A 25,286-nucleotide genomic window follows, 5' to 3' on the forward strand; every position below is an offset into this window, starting at 1 on the left:
TGAGGTTGGCTCTTTCTGTATGTATCTCTTTATGTTTTTTTTTTTTTTTTTTTTTTTTTAGAAAAGTCCACCCTCAATTTCAGGATTTCTGTTATTCTTTTCACTCTGTTTTAAAAATATATTACTGTATGTCACTACAGGATAAATAATTTCTCTAAATCTATATTTAATTACATTGTGGACATACTGTTAGTACTGTATTTAGTGATGACAAGTCCTCAGTACTGCTTTGATTAACAACTTGCATATCCTGCTTTTCTGTTTATTGACCTCTTTGTGTGGTTGCAACCAACCAGCACCACTCTACAGATATTTGCATGAATACGTTTTTGGGCAGATAAGTTTACACCGTTATTGGCACAGCAGAAGCCTTAACTGCACCAGCAACCCGTAGATAAGAGCAACATCTGTTGCTTGGTAAGGTGTTGCCATGTAGCTCATTTTGCCTTTCATATATTGTGCCATCTGGCCGATCCTTAGCCAGAAGAAACCCAACTGTGCCCCGTTTCTCGAATCAATACCAGTTTTTTGCAGCGTGTCTCAGTGGAGATCCGATGCCAATCCTCACCGATACTTTGTCAGTCTATTTCCCACCTCTCCCATTAAAATGCAACCTTTGCTCCTCAGAAGAGCAATGGTTCAATGTTTGTTGGATTGTAGTCTGGGTGGCTGAGAACAGGAGCTATTAGCTGAGTAGCCTTAATCAGATTTTTGAGTCTAATAAGAAAGAAATATTTTGCTAAATGTAGTGCAGACACCACAACCTGGTTCTTTGTCATTACAGATAAAGAATAAACACCATATCTTTTAACTTTGAGGCGATCGTTTACTGATTAGGTAATATTAAACACATTTTTGTTCTCTGATAATTGAGTATATCATGTTTAATAATAGGCATACTTTCTTTATGTTGTTGTACTTGTGCAACCCTCAAAATAGAGTTTACATCCTCCATTAATGGATAGTTCCATGAAATTAATAACTTCTACATTTTGATTAAACATGAGCAGTCAAAAAAGTTGGGTTTCAAATTACACAGCAGTTTTGTTTCATTATGATGGTAAAGGTTTCACAGTAATCCTGTTATATGAAGAAACTATTTAATAAATGTGCCTCAATAAGCATGTAAAACATATGGAATTTTATGAAATCCTGTTGACAGATTAATCTGAGTTTTGTTCGGTAAAAATTAAGACAAAAGACATTCGTATATCTGTTATTCTTTTTGCAGGTAGAAGATATGTCCCTATAGTGAAAAAAAGACCTTTTGTCTTGACTTTTTCTTGTTACATCCCTGTGGTCAGAAATGTTCATATATATATTTTTCTATTAGCCGGTTACCTAAAACTTTAACCTTAATGTTGTACAGTGAGGAAAAATCATGGAGGGGTCTGAAAATGTAATCATAGGTGCATTTCCATGCATCTAAAAAAAATCCAGAAATCATAATGTATGATTTTTTAAAACTTTTTATTTGTATTATACAGCTACAAATAAGCATTTTAACACCTGTCTATAAGCTAGAAATCTGACCCTTAAAGACCTGTTAGTGTGCCATCAAAGTGTCCACCTCCGCTCCATTTATTATCCTGAATTAGATGCACCTGTTTTTGGCTGCTAGCTGCATAAAGACACCTGTCCACCCCATACAATCAGTAAGAATCCAACTACTAACATGGCCAAGAACAAAGAGATGTCCAAAGACACTAGAGAAAAAATTGTACATGTCCACAAGGCTGGAAAGGGCTGTGGGGAAATTGCCAAGCAGCTTGGTGAAAAAAAGGTGAAGCATGGGGGTGGTAGCATCATGCTTTGGCGGCATATGGGACAGGGTGAATGCACTGTATTGAGGAGAGGATTATCGGGGCCATATATTGTAAGATTTTTGGGAACAACCTTCTCTCAATTAGAGCATTGAAGAAGGGTCGAGGATTTATCTTCCAACATGACAATGACCTTAAGCATACAGGCTCAGAAGAAGCATATCCAGGTTCTGGTGTGGCCTAGCCAGTCTCCAGACCTAGGGAGGGAGCTCAAACTTTGTGTTTCTCAGCAACAGCCCAGAAACCTGACTGATCTAGAGAAGATCTTTTTGGAGGAGTGGGCCAAAATCCCTCCTGCATTGTGTGCAAGCCTGGTGAAAAACCACAGAAAAATATGACCTCTGGAATTTTAAACAAAGGCTACTGTACCAAATATTAACTGATTTTCTCAGGTGTTCAAATACGTATCTGCAGCTCTATCATACAAATAAATAGTTTGAAAAAAATAACACATTGTGATCTCCAGATATTTTTTTAGACAATGCCTATCACAGAGGACATGCACCTTTAATGCCAATTTCAGACCCCTCCATGAGCTCTATCTTTCTGACTTGTGACTTTTTCAGTTTATCAGATTACATCCTAATGGAAAGGACAGTTTTAGAAACTAAGCTAAGCCTTTATTCAAGCAATTAAAAGCATTGAACAGTTTCTTGCAGAAGGCAAAGCTTTTGATAAATATGTTGAGTTGTAATAGAGTTACTCATTATTGAATTTTTGATACTTTCGATAATTTGATTTATTTAAATAAACCTTGTTTCCTCTTGATTTTGTGTAACTGGTTTGTGGTAAACATTGTAGCTCTTTGTGCAGATCTGCTCTGCTAATAGTTAGATATCTTCTCTAAGGCAGTATGCTATTTGACATTATTGAGCTTGATTGTCTTTTACTAGTGTTGACAGTGAGTTGGGTAGATCTAGAAGGGATTTCTCAAGATTTACTCATAAGGAGCTCAGTCATCCAAAGCTTTTGCTGCTGTAATATTAGTTCCCTGATTTACCATGGGAAAAAAACTCTATGCTCCAAGTGTGCCACTTTTAACGTGGTCTCTTTGTGAAAAAGTGTTTAGTGGTGCAAAATCTAGTGTTTTGTTGCTTCTTCAGTTACATTTGTTATCACCATTATCATAATTGTTTTAGTATTTGACTGCTTGAAATGTTGATAAATTTTAAGTTCTCTCAAGTCACCCAATAGTTCCTTGCCAAATTAATAAGAAGGTATGTGAGGCTGTTGGCTTTACTTTCAGTTTTAATGTGTCTAAAGGTGTGTCATTCATCTCTATAGATTAGTGTAAAATTAAGAGTTGTTGTTTGACATGCTGTCACAAATCTTTAGCTGTTGTTCCAATTCTGCAACAAAAGAGCACATGTGTGGTCAACATGATGTAGTAAAGCAGTGGGGCTAATAGGGGGAAATTTTCTGAAATGGCCAAAACGTATACTGTCTCATCTAGTGATCAAATTATGTACACATTTAACTTTGGGTTGTTGTTTATTGTAACCTTCTTAATGATTAGGGTTTGTTTCTTCTTAGCCGTTCACAACACTAAAACAGGCAGTTTCGTAGGCCGTCCTCCAGGATTTACCACAGTAACCTACAAAGCTGGTGGAGTCTCTCCCCTAAAGACTTTCAATACCCTTACTGGCATTCCCAACACCAAAGGCTTAGATGCCAATTTTCTTCAGTTTCTGGAATGGAGCTATGAGTCAGAGCTGACGCATGAGAAGTTTTTGGTCCGCAAGAGTAGAGGGCCATGTCACAGCCTTTCCTCTTCTTGTTTACAGTCCTCATTCAAAGAAACAACTCCTTAGCAGCTGCCCAAACAGTCCCACTGAGCTGAATGCTTCCGCTGTTGGACTGCTCTGCACTAGGTTTTGGACGTGTTCTATATCATTCACTTTCTTTCCATGTTTGAAGCTTCTTTGCTCAGTTCTTTTTCAAGTTTAGTCACATCTACCAATAAACTATGACTGCTCAGTGTGTTGCCCTTGGCAGATAGGCGTGTGGATTGGAACCCCACTACACATCTTGTTCTTGGTATAGACCAGCATTGGAAAGGGAGAGACTAGATCCCGTTAGCCATCAAGACTGCCCTCTGCCTTCAGAGTTGTCATGGTACGCTGGTTTATGTTTGGTTTCCGTTGCGTCTCTGCCTCACCACCTCCAGGCCACACATCTGGTCTTCAGGCCGACACAAGCAGAGCCCAAGCATTTCCTCCTGGTTATTCAGCCTCCCAGGAGAGCTAAAGGGAAAGAGAAAGAGAGCAAGAGAGTAGACTGTGGAAAGCAGGAGCGGAAGTAAGCCACGAAAGGAACCCATCAGGGCATCATTCCCTCTTTTCCTTTACGCTTTGCTCTAGTCTGGAGTGATTCATCCTCTGCCCGTCCAAAAGGGAATTTTTTTTCATTTAAAAAGCCTCAGCATCGCACGCTATCTTTGTTCTTCATTCCACAACACATTAACTCTGTTGGGCAGCTTTGTTTTCTATTTCTTTTCTAAAGTCTGGCTCAAACATTACTGTCCTTAGCCACTCGATTATTGATGACCTAATTTGTCCACATTCTGAAATTGCACTTTGTCTGTCCCTGATGTTATTAAGTTTGATTTGTTTGTTTTTTGTTCCCCTTATTGAGTTTTGTTCTCTGAGGCTGTTGGCTTGGCTGACTAGTTTTACTGTATGGCAGCAAGAAGGGATAGAGAATTACATAGTATCTTCCATTCATAAGTTACTAATGGTGTTCAGTTATTCTTGCTTGTCTGGTTTGAAATTAGGCACCTCCTTTGGGTTAAACATTAATGAAATGCAGTTATTAAAACCCTATTCAGCATTGAACCCAGAATCCATCTGCCCTAAAAGCATTCACAGATTTAATATAAGCCTTTAAAATTGCAGAATATATTTACTTTGTTATTTTTGAAGCGCCCAGGACAAGCAGTAGTAGGTTTATGTGGTTAAATAGCTAAACTTAGGACAGTTTGCCCAGTAGTAAAGTGTGGTGTGTGAGCCGTTAGGGGGCCCAGAGCTGACCTGGATTATGTTTCAGGTAGGCCTGGGTTGGGCCGTGGCAACCGCAGGAGCTGGCTCAAGGCTTTGGTTTGCAGAGACAACAAGTGTGGCCGCGGGGACACACTGCGTTTCTTTGCACACCAGGGCCTCGGTCCAAACTGCACACTGGCAGGCTCTGATCTCTGACGGGGTTTTCCAAGGTCAGGTTGAAACTCCAGGAGCTGAATCACTGTGAAAGGAAACCCATCTTCGATCTTCTGCTTAGGGAAGGAGAATTAGAACTAGGAGGTTCATTTTTCAAACAAAGTTTATTTTTCAATATCTGACAGTGTGAACACTGTTATTCATATGATGATTATATGTCTAAGCTTACTTAGAACAGCTTAGAATGAATAGGTACCTTGCTTTAATGTGGCTACTAGTTATTTTAATTAGTGCCGTTTATATAGATCTAGCGTAAGGGTATTTACAATCAAAACATTAAGGCAACTGTTTCTGTTCTGCACCTTCAAAGAGTTTATTTTTAGCCAAATGTTCAGACAGAAATGACCGGTCTGAATTAAAGAATTCTGGGGTGTGAAGATTTGGGCACAGGCAGCTGTAGCACAAAAGACCCCTCTGTTCTTAGCTTCTAAACTTAATTAGCCTGTATTTCATGCCATCTTTCTCTTCATAAGCATACCCCTTGCAAGTGCAAGCCAAGGATTACAGGGACAGTGCAGCTACATGCTTAGACTGCCAGGAACATCTGCATGAGCTGCCTTGGCATTGCCTCTGAGGGGATCCCTCCAACCTTTGGATATTTCTAAGGACAGAATATGACTGCTTTTGCATTATTTATTTACATGTTGTCTCTCTGTCTTCTTTTGACAGACTCCAACTGAGGCGATAGTTTCTCAGCCTACTTGTGCAGCCAATGGAACTAACGGGTAAGAAAAGGGAAACAACTTCTTCCAAAAAAAAAAAAAAAAATCAGAAGTAATAGTTTCCTCTTTTGAATTATATACTTCCCCTGATTGCTAGGGGATTTCTTCATTTATCCAGAGCCAGCCCCATTTGTCAGTAGTTCATTTTTCACTTCCTCTATACCATTGGTCTCAAACAGTAATCCTCAAGGGCAGGTGTCCGGCAAACTTTTAGGTGCGTCTGCTTCAACAAACCCGACTGACACATCTGCTGAATTCTGGAAAGCTTGAATTCTTTCTTGTGAGGCGATTTACCTGTTTGATTTAGATGTGTTGGGCAAACAACTTATCTAAATATTCAGGACACCAGGCCTCAAGGGCATGAGTTTAAGACCAGTGCTCTATAGCATCTCATGAAGAACATGTTGAATATATTTGAGGCACATTCTCTGGTTCTTTGTCATTTTGAAAATATATGATAATGCTTTCAATCATCTTAAGAATTGAAAATCTTTTGACAAATAATATAGTGCCATTGACATGGCTAACCCCCCTTCAGCTTTTTCCACATTTATGCTTCTAAAGTGAGTTGGAAGGAATCAATAAACATCAGAAGAGTGGTATGTATTAATATCCAACCATCTATATTCTAACACCCCTGTAAATTAATATGCAGAGATCCACAGCTCAGGAAGGAATATCTATAAAAATCTGAATTATTTGTAGTTCACATGTCAGAAAATAAAAATAAAACGGGGTTGAAAGAAAGCTATAGTCAATTTTACCACAAGCATCATGAAAAACTGAAGTGGATGCTAGGTTGAGATGAGACCCAAATAAACTTTCTAGCCAACATGCAAAGTAAAAAGTTAACGCTGCATATATATATATATATATATATATATATATATATATATATAACACCATCCCAACTGGGGAACATGGTGGTGACAGCATCATGCTGTGGGGTTGCTTTTTTTATCATTCAACAGAGCTGTAAAAGATTTAAGACTTATTTAGGGATATTGGTGGACATTCAATATCCCAGAATATATGACAGAATATTAAAATATTAGATTCCCATTGTTTCAAGGCAAAACTTGAAAAGTTCAAGAGGTACCAATTATTTAGCAGCACTCTGTAATGGTAAAAAATGAGCATTTCAAGGAGGGGTTGATGAAGATTATTTTTGTCTCTGATTTCTGACAGTGATGTAGTTGAGTTTTCCTCATGTCCTCATCTTTACCCTATCTCCATCTGTCATCTATAACAGCTACTGCTTACTTATAGGCAATGAGTCATAGAGCATGGTGTGTAAAACTAGATTACTCCACAAATTAACCAACAAGGGTCTGCAGTAACCGCCAACAAAAATCAGGCTGTCTCCGGAAGTGGCTTGGTGAGAGAAATGTAGCTGCAGTTACACAGGACATGCTGTGTCTGGAGATTTGAAGGGGAAAAAATGTAAAAGGAAGAAGTGAAGTCTTTGTGACTCAGTCCTGTCCCATTAGCACTCCCTGTGGGGGTGAGGCTTGGTCGTGTACATGTCACTGTTAGAGTGGTGGCAGTAGCCTTGGGCGAAAGCGTAATTAACTGGTTTTGAAGGGAGTGTGTTAAAAGCTCAGCTGTAATCATCACACCTATTGGAGATGAGAGATTACAGAAGGTTTCACTTGGTCATTACCTGACCAATTGGAGGACACACCTTGAAGTTGAGCTGTATTAAGAATGCGACATGTTACGCTGGTATAGTTGGGCACCTTTTAATACAACAACTGGTGCCACATTAATTATTGAAGTCCTGCTTAACAGGCAAGGCAGGTTATATGAGCGTTAACTTTTATAGAGCCAATCAGGGGAACTTTCAAGGTTGAAATATCAGAACTGAACTGTACATACAAATAGCTGTTTTTCTTACATTTTCAAAACAAATAATCCAAAATCAAAATAAGAACAAGAGCGTACCTTTAATTAATTAATGTTTTATTTCTAGATTTTTTTTTAGATTATTTTTCATACCCCAACAATTCTTATTTTAAATTAGTGTACGTTTCCTAGTAAAGTTACTTGAAATAAAAACAAATTCAATGCATGGCTTACAGTATATGTTAGATATGTTTTCCTGTCTCAATCCAGTTTTATCCAGATCTGTTTAGATCAATCTAGTCAAATTCAATATTGTCCAGGCCTGACTTATCCAATCCTTCCCAAACACTGGCCAGTCCAGTTCTGTTCAGTTTGGTCAAAACTCTTTCAGTACTGTCCAGTTTACTCCAATCTAATCACCTTCAATTCAGCCCAATTCGGTTAAAGTTAGGAATGTCTAAATCTAATCCCAATCTAGTGTAATTTTGATCTCTTTAGCCTAACTTACTTCCAGGCCCAATCCCCTGACATCTAAATCAGTACTGCCCTAAAAAGGTTCATTCCAGATATTCCAGACCAAAGTAATCCAGTCATGCGAAAGCCAGTAGAGTCTTGTCCAAATTTAAATGATTCAAATTCCCCTTCATTCTTGTGCAATGCATGTATGTTCAGTTAAATCCTTTCCCACTCCAGTGTTCATGAAACCTTTGCATTCTAGATTAAAACCAGTCCAGTAATGTGGGATCCAGTTTAAGATTCAAATCTTCTGTTTATCAATTCAAAATTTTCAAATATAGTCAGATGCAGTAAATTTTAAAATCCAAATTAGGTTAAAAAAAATTGTCTAAGGAAACTAACAGATTGCATTTAAGCATAACTAGGAATAATAATTGTACCTGACTTTCTGTCCTTTGTTTTGTTCTAAAGTGCAAACAAGCTAATGTGATCGTATTGAAGCCAGCACATATCCTCTATTTCAGAACCTCACTTTCTCTCACATCTGTCTTTCATCCTTACTACTCGAATCCTCAAATCACTTACCTTGCTCTAAATGTGCTTCTTATGACTTGGCCGTTGCAGAGTACTAATTGCAACCTGATGAAAACAGATACCTGAAAAAAAAAAGATTGCATTTGTTTTGTGGTCTTTTTTTGCATTAAAAAGTGTTTGCATGGAATTCATAGGTGTGGGCCTGTTACAACAGTATGTTTTTAATCTTACTTCCTGTTGGTCCTGTTTATGCTATGTAGTATATACAATAAGACTTTTTATAATATCATCATAACCATTTGCAGTTAGACTGACTGTATTTAGTCTAAAAGTCTATTTTCTGTATCATAAAACTTCTTGCTGACAGCACACACTTCTTGACTCACAATCTCAGACTTCCTGTCACACACCCCCTCTGCCTCTGGTCTGAAAACATGACTTTTTTCCCCCTCCCACCCTCTCCCCTTTCTGCGTAGTTCAGAATTTCTTGGCAGTGGTCTTAAGTAAACAGTGTATTTTTAGCTGGGAGATCATATAGGCCCAATCTTAATGACCACATTCCCATTTTCCCACCAGCCCAGTTTCAGGCAAAGGCTCATTTCACCAGCCCCCGCTCTGCTGAGGGAAGAGAAAGAAAATGGACAGAGAAAGAGATGGTATTGAATAATATAGTAATTTATTCATGATAGGTTTTTCTAACTTGATCTTATTGGATACAATTTATTAGGGTTTTCTTTGATTGACCAACTGTAAGTTGTTCATAATTGTGAAGCGGGGGGTTGGTTTTTGGATTTTAGTTTCAGAAATAAAATCTTAGGTCTAAAAGAGTTACATTAGAGGACATAAGTGAACAAACGGCATCTTAAAGAGCAAGAAAAACACCTGAGATCAAGATAATGTGGATAAGTTTAAACCCAAGCTCCATCATGGAATGTTATAGATTTATATGTTTTTGAAATCTGGCAGAAAACCTCCTCAGGGAATTATCTGAGAAACAGAAAGGGTATTGCCCAAGTGCAGATCCTCCCAACATATGGCCAGCTAAACTAACAGGCCAGGTATAGAATACATTAATCAGAGAAGAAGTCTAGAGGGCAATGGTAACTCTGGAGGAGCTACAGAGATCCAAAGCTTAGATAGGAAAATCTTTTAGCTGGAGAGCAATTGGTATGGGCCTTGGTGAACATGTGGAGTAAGGCACTCTGGTTAGATAATACCAAAACTAAGCCTACATGTACCGGTAACATATACTGTTTGTAAAAACTAACAATTCAAATTATGATAAACAAACATATTAAGTATGATACTGTTGTTACCTTATGGCATTGGTTGTTTTTCTTTAGCAAGGACAGGAATGCAGCATGGGGGGATAAATTAAACTAAATGCAGGACAATCTTGGAATAAAAGCAATTGAAAGCCTCAAATAAAAATAACTAGTCAGACCTACAACTGAAAAGTTTATATCAAAGCATACCCTTACAAAAAATGGCAGAATTCAATAAAATGTTGAACTTATAACTTAGGAATTAAAAACTCTATTTAAAACATTGAATCTAACTAAACTTTTTTTTTTTGAGTTTTTGAGTTTTGAACAGTAGTCCGACAGGAAAGGGGGTATGAGAGAGGGGGAGAGACATGCAGGAAGTGACCACAGGTGCCACCAAAGCACGCCCAAATCTAACTAAACTTGAACTATTTTTTTTAACTTAGGCAAATATGTAAATTTCCAAATGTACAAAGCTAGCAGATCATACCATAAAATGGTTGAATCCATTATCTGCTAACTTTTTTTTTTTTTTTTTTTTTTTTTTTTTTATAAACCACCAACAAAATATTTATTTCTGTGCTTGTAAGAAAATAGTTTTTTCAAAATTCAAAGACTTATAGCTATTTTGGCAGTCATTCCTTTGGTTTATCTATAATCAGTTGTTGCTTTGAAAATCCTCTGCTTTGTATATTTAGACATGTTTTGCCTGTGGCCAATAAGGCCTGAGAGCACCTCTCTAACTCTAATTGTATCTGCACAGTCATTAGACCCTGGACTGAAATCAATTGCTCATCACATTTGAAGTTAGCCTCAGAGTGTGGGTCACTAACTGATCAAATCATTGGCTTGCTCATATTGCCACATTTTAAGTGTGTCACTACTATCACCAATGTCACCATAAAGTGACCTGGCTGTGGAAAGCCTGTTTGTCATCTTCTCATTTGGTGTGATGACCTGTTTTGAAATATGTTGTTAGTTTTTTTGCAGTGATTTGATTCAGTTCAAGGCTTTTTGGTGCAAATGTAGTGACTGGTCTGTCATAGGAAGTTTTTGTGAAAACCTATCCAAATACTTGTGAATTATTACATTTAAAATCTACAGTGCTGACAGTGTGTTTTTACTTAAATCAGTTATAGACTATTGGTTTTGGCTGTTATTGATTGATTTAATCTTAATTCCCCCATTTTGGATAATTATTCTGTTTAAAAAAAAAAAAAAAAGTCCTTGTTTGAAAATCCTTACCCATTTTTCTCAACTAAATCTGTAACTACTCTACGCTAATTTCGCATCGTCATCCTCATAACCGATGGAGGTAGGAACTTTTAATGCTCATGTTCAGAACGGTATGACAGTGACAAATTCATAGATTTTGATCTTTCATTCAACACCGGAATAGTTTTCTAAAATTACAAACTGCTTTCCAGAATGCTATTTGTTCGCCAATATTTTTTCAAATCTGGTAAAGCTCTGTCTTGTTCTGGATTTATGCGATTTTGTCTACAATGTCTGATGTCTATGAAAATGATTCAACACTCGTTATAATGTACTTGTACATTTTCTTCTAAACAATATCAGGTTCAGATATTTCCAGTATGTCTTTGGAAAAAAAAAAAAAATCTTCTACATCTTACAGGATAAACAAGTTGAGATTGCTTTCTGGTAATCTCTTATATAAACCAGATTTTTCAAGCTTTACAGCGTTTTCATTTTTTCAAGATATATCTTAATTCAAGCACAGCTTTTAGTACCTCTGTGTTCAGGTTCGAGCATATGAAACCGTAACCCTGACCTCAACCTGAACTACCAACACATCAATGCTGTGTTGGCTAATTTATGGCAATTTTAAAGGAGTAGAAGGAGAAAAGCTATGTAATCCAACCAGGTACTTTGTAAAAAATATAATTATTCTCCACATTTAATCACTAGTTAACTTGATTAACCCTGTGGTTTGAAAAATAGAGCTGAGTTTCACTGCCCACACCCAGGCCTAATTACAATCAGACCTGTAGAATCAAGAAATCGCATAAATAGCACCTGTCTGACATGTCATCAAAAAGCAATGCATCATTCTCCATTCTAAAGAAATCCAGGAAAAGCTGAGTAGCTGGCATTAGTTAGTCTGGGAAGGTTTACAAAGCTTTTTCTAAGACTTTAAGACTCCAGTAAGCTATTAGAGAAAATATTTAAGTGTCATATACTATACCAAGAATCTACAGCCCATAAGAATTTCCCGAAAAGCATATTGCTGGCTCATGTTTTGGTTTGAAAAAAAATATAAAAATCTGACAACAGCTAACAATTGTGTTAGTCAAGGATGGTGTTCATGACTTTAATGATGAAGAGGCTTAGCAAAAACTGCATCCATAGTTTTAATAGGATTATTCAGAAATACACAGATTACCAAAAAGAACAAAGGACATTCCATATTTGCAACAAGAAATCTCGATGATCTCCATAAATTTGTGTTAAAAACAATGTGGAGCAGTGAGCCAAAGATATATTTTTTTTAGATATGAAAGACACAAATGCAGTATTCCAGAAATAAAGGAAATTTGGCTAGTTTGAAGATTTCCAGAGAGTTTTCTCTTTTTAGGATCTGAACAAACTGCTGTTGTGGTGGAGCTAGTATTTCTACTCTCTAGCAGAATTGCAGTGCAGAATGTCAGCACATCAGTTTGTGTTCTTAAGCTCAAGAGTTGGCTAAATAGTTTATGAAGCAGGGCAATGGTTAGAAGTATACCAACAAATACTCCTCTAAATGTTTGTTATTCATCAACTTCCGCTTCATCCTGGACTGGGTCGTGGGGGCGGCAGTCTGAGCAGAAACTCTTAGACTTCCCTCTCCCCATATACCTCCTGCCTATGGTGTTCCAAGGCCAGCCGAAAGACATAGTTCCTCCAGCGTGTCCTGGGTCGTCTCCTGCGCCTCCTCCTGTTCGGACATGGCTGGAACCCCTCCAGGGGGTGCCTATGGGATATCCCAAAAAAGATATCTGAGCCACATTAGATGACTTCTCTCAATGTCGAGAAGAAACGGCTCTACTTCGAGCCTCTCCCGGATGACTGATCTGAGTGCTCATTTCAGCCGTATGTACCCAGGATCTCGTTCTTACGGTTATGAACCAGATTTCATGACAATAGGCGAAGGTAGGAACATATACCGATCAACTCCTCCACTTGAGAAAGGAACTCTCCAAACCTGAAGGGGACCCGCCACCTTTTTCTGGTAGGTCTTGGCAGGAGGGAGCCAACACAACCATTTCCCCAGAAGAAGAAATCTGTTGGTTCCCAAACCAGACCCCCTCTCGCCCCTAGCTGTGCCTAAAAAAATCCTGTCCATAAAGGTTATGAGCTGGACCGGTGACAGAGAGCAGCCCTGTCTGAGTCAGACCTGAGTCAAACCTCTAAATGTTTACAACTGGTGTCACGATGGACTCTGACTTATTACCTGCCTTAATGTGCCTCTGAGGGTTCAAGACTGACTTTTATCATTTGAAGAACATTTCCAGGATTCAAGGACTCATGTCCATGCAGGATCTAGAAAAACTCAATTCATACATGTGTCTCTGGTAGAATTGATTATTGTAACATTTTCTTCATAGGTAGCTGCAGCAAAACTCTGCTACCCGTGTTCTCACTATAACTAAGAAAGCAGAGCACATCAGCCTGGTTCTGACGTCCTTACACTGGCTTCCTGTAGCTCAGAAATTAGACTTTAAAATCCTCATGTTATCCTATAAATCATTGAATGGATCACCACCTCAATACATAACAGATCTGTTGTCAGTTTATCAACCTCCCAGACCAATCAGGTCTTCTACTCTGTCCACCCAGAACTAGAACCAAAGATAGAGAAGATAGTTCCCATGCTCCACTGATCTGGAACAAACTCCCAGAAGACTGGAAAAGTGCTGAAAACCTGAGTTCTTTTAATTTAAATAATAAAAAAAAACAATTTGTTTAGAACTGCCTTTGACTGTTGAGGTCAAACTTTTAATTGAGGTATTATCAGTTTAAAGGAATAGTACACCCAAAACATGATTAGCCTTCATTTTCTACTCACCCCCATGCTGAACAACACCCTGGAGTACTTTTTTGATATCTCAAATGCATCTGGAGATCTGGGAGGCTTCTTGCTGTCTGCTGACATTCAAATAATGGAGGTCTATGGTGCCCGAGACAGAAAGGTCCATAAAAGTCCACAAAAAACGTGTCAATATTCCTCCATACTGGTCATCCAATGTATTCCAAGTGTCCTGAGTGGGTAGCATCCAGAATTTACTCGAAACGAAGTCATTTAGAATGTTTTTAGAGCATAAACAGTAGTGTATAGGATTTCCTGAAAGCGCACACATGCGCGATCACGACGCTACGGAAGCCGGCATGATCGCGCAGGTGCGCGCTTTCAGGAAATCCTATACACCACTGTTTATGCTCTAAAAACATTCTAAATGACTTCGTTTCGAGTAAATTCTGGATGCTACCCACTCAGGAAACTTGGAATACATTGGACGAGCAGTATGGAGGAATATTGACACGTTTTTTGTGGACTTTTATGAACCTTTCTGCCTCGGGCGCTGGGCACCTCCATTATTTGAATGTCAGCAGACAGCAAGAAGCCTCCCAGATCTCCAGATGCATTTGAGATATCAAAAAAGTACTCCAGAGTGTTGTTCAGCATGGGGGTGAGTAGAAAATGAAGGCTAATCATGTTTTGGGTGTACTATTCCTTTAAGGTTGTGGTCTAACTATTTTATATGCTTTACTACCTGCTTTTATCATGTTTTTATCTTCATTCACTTTTACTCTGATTTTATTTTCTTTATTTTCTACTTTCTTATTCTCTAATTCTTGCAAACCACTTTGAATTGCCCATGTACTAAACTGTGCTATACAAGTAAACCAACCTTGCCATTACCTAAAACACAATTTTCATACTTGTAAAACGTCCATAGTGGCTGGATCTAAACCATAGAGAAAGGAACAGAGTCAATATCATTTCACTGCAATTTTACAGATTCAATGCCACTTTTCAAAATTCCAGTTTCTTTTATGAAAATGAAAGCACATTAGAGTAATGGGTATCTCCCAAATGAAAAACTAACACAATTGTTTAATTTTCCAACTAGAATAAGAAAAAAAAAACACCTGCAATGACTTTCCCTCCTTTGAAAGTTTCCTGTGTGTAATTGTGTTTTAAGCACTGACATTAGTTCAACTAAGGAATCCATTTATTTTTTTCCAAACTTCAACGTTTTCCATTTTGTTTCCGAACTCCATTACCATAGCTATTAACCTAAGTTTTTTGGTTATTGAGTGAGTGAAGTGGTATTTGGAAAGAGTTTAGATAGATTTTTTAAGTAATGTCTGATAGCTACAAAATCTTCATAATCTTAAGTCTTAATGTTGTAATGTTTAAGGTTATGCATGCATGTTGGGCTTATGTTTGCCTGCTTCTATGACTTGATAGGACTTGTTGACTATTAGTTGTCCATGGATATGTTATTTCCTTCCTTACCGGATTAACCTGATAGTTCCCATATTTAATTGGTTACACCTGCAATGTTCTTCAGGATGTAGTTGTTTCAGTGATCTTGTTTTATTTTGTACTTTTCAACAAAAACAAGTGAGTCATTTTGGTGGACCTATGTTATTAAAATGGTGGAGCAGCCAGAAGTGTATTTACTCGTCTTATTTAATCTACGCCATCTTGCCTGCCAGCATTTTCCATTTCACTTTCTTAAACTAATGTCTGTTTTCATTGTTGCACAGCTCCTTGCTGCAGGATAATAACAAACATGTTGGCGTCTCTGAAAGTACAAGAGTGCTGATCCCAAACACACATATTTCATAATTTTTTAACACTTGTTAAATTTCAGCAGATGTGTAGTGATACAATAGAGTAACAGTTTTTTGCTGGTTTATTCATACCTGGAGGGGGGTGTTGTCAGTAGGAGATGGGAGAGAAGTGGTGTCCGATGTGTGACTCTGTTCTCAATGCTTCCTAATCCCCATATCAAATTGTTTCCTGGACTCCACAGGAAGTTGCCTGCTAAAGGCCCCATCACCACAGCCTCTGCTGGGGCTTCTGGGAATGTGGGGGTGGTAGCACTGAACGGGGGCTGTTTTGAAGGTTAGATTGGGGTTGTGGGGCTGTTAGACAGCTGTGCAGATGCAAAGCCACCACATCAGTTATGAAACAGTCAGCTTTAGCTTTAAGGCTGTTTTTTCACATACACAAATATTGCCTACAAATTTATAATGTTTTGCTTGTTTTCCAGACCTTTTCTTCCAGGATTTCAGGCCTAATTATCAGACTAAGATGAAATAGTTCTAGGCAAAAGAAAACGCCAGCCATACAAACCTGGATTTATGTGAAACAGATTTTGCTCTCTAAACCGTATAACTGGTTTTGCCAGCTACCCTTGATGTCCGCAGCTACCATGAAATGTTTTTTAAAATTGACTAAAACACATCTATCTCATGGTGCAGGATCGTACACATGCTCTTATCAGCAGTAGGGCTGAATGATTTTGTGAAAGATGCAAATAACTTTTCTTTTTTTTTCAACAAATATTATGATTTCATTTGGATTTTCCTTCACACTTAGCACAAGCATGTCAGTTTTTCACTCCGGGGTTTAATTTTTTTCATGACACTGAAAACTTGCTTGTCCAAAACTCATCGTTCCAGGATTTTATTGTTGATGCTGTGTAAAAAGTGTTAATTCCTACTCTCATGCATGGGTCTGCATGCTAGCTGCAACTCTATCTTAAATTCTGTGCGGCAACACATTACTGCAAGCTAAAGGGCTGGAGTGAGATGTTCAATGTTTTAATTTTGTTAAATGCTATGTGACCAAAATTGAGTGCCTGTGTTATTTGAGGAATTGTGGTTATATTGCAATATAATTAATTGCCCAGCGTTAATCGGACGAATTTCTAATTGAGTCACAATGGAGAAGAAGCTGCAAAGTATCTCTGCATTTAACCCATCCCCTTGGGGAGCAGTGGGCTGCCATTGTGCAGCACCCGGGGAGCAATCAGGGTATTATGGGTCTTTTTCAGGGGTTCTTTTTTGACAATCGGGGGTTAAGGGTCTTGCTCAGGAACCCAGAGTAGAGGCAGTGGGATTCTAACCGGGTACTTGCAACCCTCTCAGAGAATAAGCACACTGCTCTAACCCACTAGGCCAACACTAGGGGTGGGTATTGCCAAAGAAGTCACGATTCGATTCGTATCACGATTCACAGGCCACGATGCGATTCTATCATGATGCATCACGATACTTGAATTATTGGGATGCATTGCAATATTTTCTCCTCCATGTTTTGTTTTTTAATGACTCGGCGCAGTATCCCGCGGCCGGAAATGCTTGTGACACAAGGCAGTGTGCGTCAACACATCCGCAGCGACATCTACTGGGCTGGAAGTTATATTACTGTTGTTTTTGGCTGATGTTCGCCAAACATTCATGCAATTTTATTTATGATTTTTTTTTTATTAATAATCGATACTTGGCATCAAGAATCGATGCAGTAGATCACGAAAATTAGAATCACGATGCATCATCATTACGATTATTTTGCACACCCCTAGCCAACACTCCCCATTTGGCCTCATTGTTGCTTGCTGGGGTCTTCAGGTCTCAAAAATGGCTTTTTAACACTTTCTAGACCTTTTTTCTTATTTGGGAATGTGTTGCCTTGAGATCTTTTAGCTTCATTTGAAATATCAGACAAATTCTGTTTATGCAATATGTTGGCAGATCAGTAATCAAGTCTTGATTCAACCATGATAAAGCTGAATAAAAATAATGTAATCACTGCTAATTCACGATTTTACAAAGTTTTAGCAAATTTACATTTTTTACACAAATATAAATTATGAAATTGATTTGATCCGTTATAACATGTGTGCCTAAAAATATTCAACAGTAGAAATACGCAAATACCTCTTGATGGCATGGCATATTTTGTTGCACTTTCCATCACTCTCGCAAAACCTTTTTAATTATTTTGAATGCAGTTTTTTTAAATTAAACAATAAGATAACCTACAGCTTTAAAACATTTACAATGTAGCATCATTCTTTTTAAAACACGTGAGTTTTCCATGATAACTTGCTGGCTAAGGCAGGTTGTGTGTCTCATTGGCTCATTGTCAGCATAATTTGTAAGGAAACAATCATAAATTAATTTATGTTAGAATAACATTAAAAAAGCTCCTGTAAAGTAATTCTGACAACAAAAACAGCAATTTAAAGTACTCTCCAAAAGGGATATTGGACATTAGCCATGGCTTTGTTAGGATTTAGCAGTCAAGCAGATGATGTAACTGACAGCATTGAGCCTAAAGGTTAGGCAATTGGTGCTGTTAAAGGTTGAAACTGGGGCTGGATACATTTTCTTTTTTCTGTTCTAAAAGCCTCCTATGTTTTTGTATTTGCTGCCGAACAAAATAAAACAGGTAATTTGATGTAATAGTATTTTTGAAAAATTCCAGCTGCTTCCATTGGGATATAAAACAAAGGAAACTAACTGTTGCCAAGTCTTATCCAAAATGCTATGACCATACTCAGGACTAATAGACAAAGAGCTTTTCCTTTTTCACCCTCTCAAAGTGGTGCATCAGCCCCAGACAAAGCCCTGATTGATCAGATTATTTCCAACCTTATTCTCTCATTACTCCTGAAAATACCAGGACTTCTCCATTTGAGCGACCGACCCATCTCCAACCCAGAGGGCATGTTTCTGTTTAAGCTTTTTGCAAAAATTTTTTTTTTAGTTTCAAAGGTGCTCACTTCTGGCTGAAAGTCATTCAGGCTTTGCTTTTTTGAATGTAGCTTTAATTAGTTATTTAAGACAATCAGATTTGCTTCTCCAGAGGTGTTTTCTCAGCTAATTAGTTTATTTTTGTTTGTTTAATTAATATTTTTGGTATTGTAACAGTAGCATACATATGTCAAGGAATTCTGTTTCAACGTCTGCACTGTAAATGCCACACCACAAGCTCCCTGCAGGGAGGGCTTCTATACATACTGTCTGCATCCAGTTTGAGCTGTCTGGGTGTTTCTGCTATGCAGCAGGGCTCATAAACAACCCAAAATAAGAGATGTCGTCATATTTCAGTGTTTATTTTAAAGCATTTAAGTATACCCGGTAGCTACCTACTGCATCAAACAAGCAGGCTCAGTGAAACCTATGACCTGAGATGACCAAATTCCCAGTCACTCTCTTTGCGTCATTCCTTATATAAATTTCTTTACGCATAAAGAAAACATTTTCTAGCTTAGAATAGTCTTCTGCAATAAAAGACCAAAATGTCCATGCATCTTTGAGAATTTGCTTCAAGCAACTTGAAACTTATTTTAGCTCAAAGTTCGCTGGAATTAGCAAATTACTTCAGCAGTCTGCAGTAAGATGAGTCTAAGCGGATAAGGTTATATTGGGACTTATTGATTTTTCGCCTTCCGTGTGGAGGAACCCTCTGCACTTATCAGATCGATAATGACATAAATCAGCTGATAAAGGCTTGGGTGACTGAAGGCCAAAAACCCTGGGAGGAAGGGTGCAATTTATTCGTCTCCACAGTAACCTCAGGAGGCTGCAGAAGAGGGGGAGGGGGAGGACAGGAAGTCCTGAATTTCACATTTTTGCCCAGGAAATTGAGAGAATAAACATCTTATTAGATAAATATACCAGGAGAGATGAAACCGCTGAGATAACAACAGGGTTTTTATGCAGTGTTGACAAGTATGGAGTTTATAAAAGATAAAAATTCCTACTTGTGAAGAAAAAATCAGCTCTTTTCATGGATAGTATTTAAACGAAGATGTTTTTTTGTTTATTGCACAAAGACATACCTTTTTTCATCCGACTCGTTGTTCATTTTGTTTTGTTTTTGACAAACATGCTCTGAATAGCAAACCAGTATGGAGCTTTGCTTTTGACTGAACCTCAGCTTCTTTAGATGTGTTCAGTGCAAATGAGAAAACATAGAAATTCCTGCTTTGAAGTTTTGTGTAATTTAGTGGAGGTTGTGATGTGAAGGATTCTTATACTAATCCAGTTTGGATTGTGCTCATCTATTCTATATTTTTTATGTATAAAAACTTTTTCCTAGATTCCCCCCCCCCAAAAAAAAAATCATTAAAAACATTCTTTCCCACTCTACAGAATTAGGTGCCACTGAAAAACTGACTAAAAATATCCAACTAGCAAACATTTATTCATCCACTTTCCATTATGTCATGAAAACTACAGGAAAGATCAGAAAAAAGGACTCTTGAAATGTATATAATGCTTACAACTGAAAATTCCAACAGGTCTGACATCACAAGGTGTGACTAGAAGAAGGCCCTGCATTTAAAATCGTAGAAGCTTGATGGTCGAAACATCAACAAGAGAAAGAGCAGCCGCTGCTCAGCAGATTTACAGATGTTTTTGATGTTTATGCTTTTAACTATCTAAGACATGACCTCTTGAACCTTTTGCCTTCCTCTGACCGGCGCAAGCTGGCTGGCTGGGAGTCAGCCCGGCGTCGCCCTGTCACGTTTATTTTCAGTCGCCTCTTTGGCTCGCCAGTCGAAGTGATAAAAGAGACTTGAGCTGTCCACGGCAGCTTGCTGTGCATCCAGAGATTTGCTTGCTAAATGGGGTTGGGGGGGGTTAGACGGCTGATATTTGTGGCACTTCTTTCCAAACCAGGAGTATGTAAGGGGCTTGCGAGTTGTCAGAGATTAGAAGTGATTAGATGTGGCATCATCTCTCTGTGCCAGTTACTGTAGCTGTCCGGGTTTATTGGTAGATTTGATTTGAGAAGAAGCTGGGGAATTTACTTTTCCTCTCTGTTCTTCTGCACAGACACGCTGTCTCTCAGTCACCTGTAAAAATGAAGAAACTAAACGATGAAGACAAAGGGATGGGGATGGATGAAGACCCGGACCTGATTGTAAAAGGTGAGTCTGAAACATCACTTTAGTCCCTAATCATGATTAAAACACTCAGCTCTTCTTATTAGATGTGCAGTATGTTCAAGTTGCATTAATATGATAATCATTCCCAGATGCTATCTGCTTTGTGTTACATTGATCCTAGCTGAATCCTTTTCCTTTTTGAACTAATAGATGAACAAACTAAAAAGAAACCCTTGATGTTTCTAGGAACTTGTCATGTGTTTCCTTTTAAATATACAAGACAAACGGTTTCAATCAAGGAGAGCTAAAGACATCTGTGGTCTTGTCTTTCGGGTCGAGTGCTTTTGTGTTATGATCTCATGAGATATTTCTGTGCAAAGATGGTTTCTCTTGAAGCTCTCCTGAGGGGTAGCAGTAAAATGCTGTTGCTTAGATATGTTGTGTCCTGTTTGGAATAGTGACACAGTCACATTGCCTAATTTTGACCACAGTTGCCATGCATATCTGTCTTCCCTTCCCTCTATGCACCTCTCTCATTTATTCAGATGATTGACAAGGAAAACATAGAATTGCATGATTGTGAAGTAGAAAGTAAATTGTTTTTTTTATATCTTTTAGGATATACATCTTGGAAATCTGATGTGTACATGAAAATATCCCCTTTACTATCATACCCATTGCCTTTGTAAGTCAGCTAATTAGTAAATAAAGAAGTTCCTTTTTGGCCGACGTTAATAATAATGTTAATAATCATAGTATGACACTGTAAATTCAGTGTCATGCTTTGGGTATTCTTCTCCTCTGCAGGGACAGGAAAGCTGGACATGGAGGATTGGGGAAGTTAGTGGAGCCAAATGCAGGACAATACTGTAAACCCAAAAAGGTTTTATGCTGAAATAGATTTAGATTGATGCTGAAGTTCACCTTTCAGTGGAACATTGACTCTAAAGATACAGCCAAAGCTACAATAAGATGGCATAGATCAGAGGTCACCAACCTTTTTGAAGCTAAGAGCAACTTAATGGATAGTGATTCATATGTAGGTCTAACAATACTGACCTTTGAACTGGAAGAGTCGCCGTTCACCTAAACTTTATGTATGATAAATGCAACTTTATTTTTTTTAACATATTTTCATCTTCAAATCATAAAGAATGCAAGTGTGGTTAAAAAAAAAAAAGAGCAGCAACAGAATAAAATAAAAAATTTAGACACAGCTCACTGGTGAGTTGTGCTATTTTTAAAAGAGACTTCAGGGTGCCCTGGTGCCCACAGGCACCGCATTGGTGCCCCTGGTTTAGATCAAGACCTAATTATGTTTTAGAATAGCCGAGGTAAGGTCTAGATACAAATCTTATTGGGGTTTTTTGTCCCAGGACTTAAATATTGATGTTTTTTAAGATTCTCTATTCATAGAGATAATCTTTTATCCCTTTTTTCTTCAGCTTTGCAATTATGCACTACTTGAGGTTGGTTTTGCAGTAAAAGTGTCCATAAAAAAAATATCAGCTTGTACCCTTAGCTTGACAAAATGGGGAAAAAGTTCAAAAAGTAGTTTAAATACTGTTTTAAGTATTTTCCGGCCCTTATTTGGTATTCTAGCTGTTGCACCACCAGTCTTGATCAGAAATTACTAGACTGCACTGGTACATACTTCTCCACAGGATACCTAAGGGTGTCTGATAATCCCTCTCATTTTTCTCTGTGACTTTGAAGAATGCCTCCATTAGTGCATTTCTCTTCCTGCACATGTTTGTTTCTCTCCTTTTCTTTTTTCAGCTAGACATCCTGAGGCGACATGGGGCGAACATTGCCCCAGTATCTAAAATAGGGCACAGCCAATGCAGATATAGACTGATGGTGTGAGGATGAATTGTTAAACCCATGGAGTGGTGACAGAAAGAGATGTTGACATTGGTTTATTGACATACCTTTGTTGATTTACGGTTAAAATTACTCCTCACATGATGCATGGCTTTGCATGCTCCAGTAAACTGCAGCTTAACTGTCTGGATTATCCTGATCCGAAAGGAGAAGGTTATGCAAGTTTATTTTGCAAAAAAAAAAAATGTTAAGTTCTACCTGCAATTTACATATTTGCCACCACTTTATTGTGAGGATTTTGTTTTTTTTAGGTAAAACTCAGTGTTGCACTCTGGACTTAAAAAAGGACCATGTTTTCCTGAGTTTAATCAAATATAAACTAAGCTAGCTAATCTATGTTTTTTTTTTTTGTTCTTCTTAAATGTATTCTGGAAAATAACTTGCTCAAGCAAGTTATTCATAAAATACTGCATTCTTTTTTTCATGACTGTATTTTACTGTAACATTATGCATTGTTAAGTTCAGGGAACAACTATCCAGTATTCTGAAAGCAGCAGGCGGCTTGCAGGAAAAAAAGGAAATACAGAGAGATAGATTGTTTTCTCAATCTATGTTTGAGGGGGCAGGGCACTAAGGGGTCAAGGGTCACAAATGAAACAAATTAAGGGCGAGTCGCGGCCCCCAGGGGAAACATTAGCAGGCTACAGAGATGGGATCCAGATGGAAGAGCCTGAGAGGCTTATACACAGGGGGTCTATGGACTCTTCTGCTCTTTCTGTCTTTTTCCTTTCTGCTTTTTTCATTTTTTCTTATCACATCGGTTAAAGTTACCTAAAAGCAGCACATGTGTAGGACATCCTGTCTCTGATAGAGGCGTGTTAGTAAAGCAGTCTCCATGCTTTTGCCTGTACGGCTCGTCTGTCTCCGCAGTTCCTCATCCTGCCCGTTGGCAAGCTCAGCCGTGCTTTAGCTCATGATTATGATTTATCTATTTCTTGCTGGAATTTGATTCAGACCTTATCTGATGCGGTGTAAAGTAACTCCTTTTTGTTTTATTCAAGCCATATTTATTTATACACAAGATAAATCCACCAATTACATGATATGGAGAAATCTCCAAACAGAAATCATAGTTGACCCTCTCCTCCAAGCCCCCATTTCTCCCTTGATTTTCATTTTTGAGGAGCAGCAGAGCAGTGGGATCTTTGTACTGCCAGGGAAACAACACTTTTGGGCAACATTAAATCAGAGAGAGTGGGAAAAACCGGAAAGATGAAAGGAAATAGGAAGAGAACGAGTAGAGAAGGAAGAAAGACGTCGGCCAAATGAACGCAGGCTGACAGGTGGCACCCAGCTTGCTAACCGCGGAGGAAGTTGTGATGCTGATGGTGACGTCATTAGTTTTCACAGGGTTGTGAGACTGACGGTCTATTTCCTAATTGTTCCTTTTAAAAGTACTTCACAGATGGGTTCCACGCACCATGTGCTCTCACATAAAGTCACAATGCATTTGCTCTGCTGCCATTCCTAAACGGCACCTAGGACTGCACCAGGTGGCCTACGACAGCTCTCTGTGCTCCCTCTGTCATCTGTTTGTATAAACTTTGACCACCACCTCAACCATTACCAGAACTCTTCAGCCGTCCTCCATTTGTCTACAGGCAGTGTTTGAATGGGCCTCTGCCAAACGTCCTCATCTGTTCTCAGATTAAATAGTTATTAGGAGTGATTTGCACAGACAGCCTAAGGGGGGAAGCTCACCGTTAGGGAACAGCGGTTCTGCTCCAGTCTTAGAAACCCCTCAGAGCTTTTGGAGCTGAACAGTATTGCATTGTAGAGACAGGACTGGCAAGTACAAAATGCATGTCTACAAGCATGACTGCTGTAGTCCCTTTGTCTCCCTCTCTGTATTCTGCTCCACTCTCTCTGTTCCTCACTCTGTCAGCCTCAAAAGTGCCAATTATGTTGGCTGCATGCAACTCCTAATGTTTATGCTATTAGCTGTTTGTATTTTTATTCCCTTGTACGTTGGTTCTCAAACTATTTAGAGAAGTTATTAAGGTTTCTACGTAAACTTTTACTGATAGACATATGAAATCAGTATTAAGGGTGCCAGCTCAGTAAATTAGAATATTATTGAAAACATAAAAATAAAACATATCTGTGACTTCAGACACTTCAAAAGTTAAATGTCTTGTCTTGGACCCTTTTTTTCTGTTACACTTTTTTTCTTCCACTCAACTTTCCACTAAAATGCATAGATAGAGCACTCTACACTGCATAAAATGGAAATCTATATGAGTCATTTTTGCTTAAATTAAGTTAATTTTTTCTTGAATTGAGGAGATACGTGAGACACCTTGCCAATGGAACAAGACAATTTACATTTAAAATAAGAAAAAAACAATAGCTTTGTCTTATTTCAAGTAAATATCTTATTTTAGGAGTAGAAATGCTCATTTCATTGGCAAATCATCTTATTTACCTACTAAAATTAAGGGTAAATACACTTATTTTATGAACTTTTGTACTTATTTCTAGATGGCTTTTGCAGTGTATAAAGCCAGCCTCTACAGCCTCGACTCTTAATGGGTTATGCTGTGCTTAGAGGGTTAAACTATACGGCAAAACAGTCTAGTCAGTTAACTGCCAATCAACATAACCTATCAGATTTTAAAATTATTTT

General features: G+C 38.2%; 1 protein-coding gene across 1 annotated transcript in view; it reads left to right on the top strand.

Moving 5' to 3' along the window:
- Window positions 1–25,286, top strand: part of plekhh3 (pleckstrin homology, MyTH4 and FERM domain containing H3) — a 43,987-nt gene that overhangs the window by 3,372 nt on the left and 15,329 nt on the right. Inside the window, exons 2-3 of the mRNA XM_015385958.1 lie at window positions 5,705–5,760; window positions 20,724–20,818. Coding sequence (XP_015241444.1) covers window positions 5,705–5,760; window positions 20,724–20,818 — 151 coding nt within the window. The remainder of the gene's footprint in view (window positions 1–5,704; window positions 5,761–20,723; window positions 20,819–25,286) is intronic.

This window comes from Cyprinodon variegatus, unplaced genomic scaffold (genome assembly GCF_000732505.1).
Source record: "Cyprinodon variegatus isolate N-32 unplaced genomic scaffold, C_variegatus-1.0 Scaffold352, whole genome shotgun sequence".
Lineage (NCBI taxonomy): Eukaryota > Metazoa > Chordata > Actinopteri > Cyprinodontiformes > Cyprinodontidae > Cyprinodon > Cyprinodon variegatus.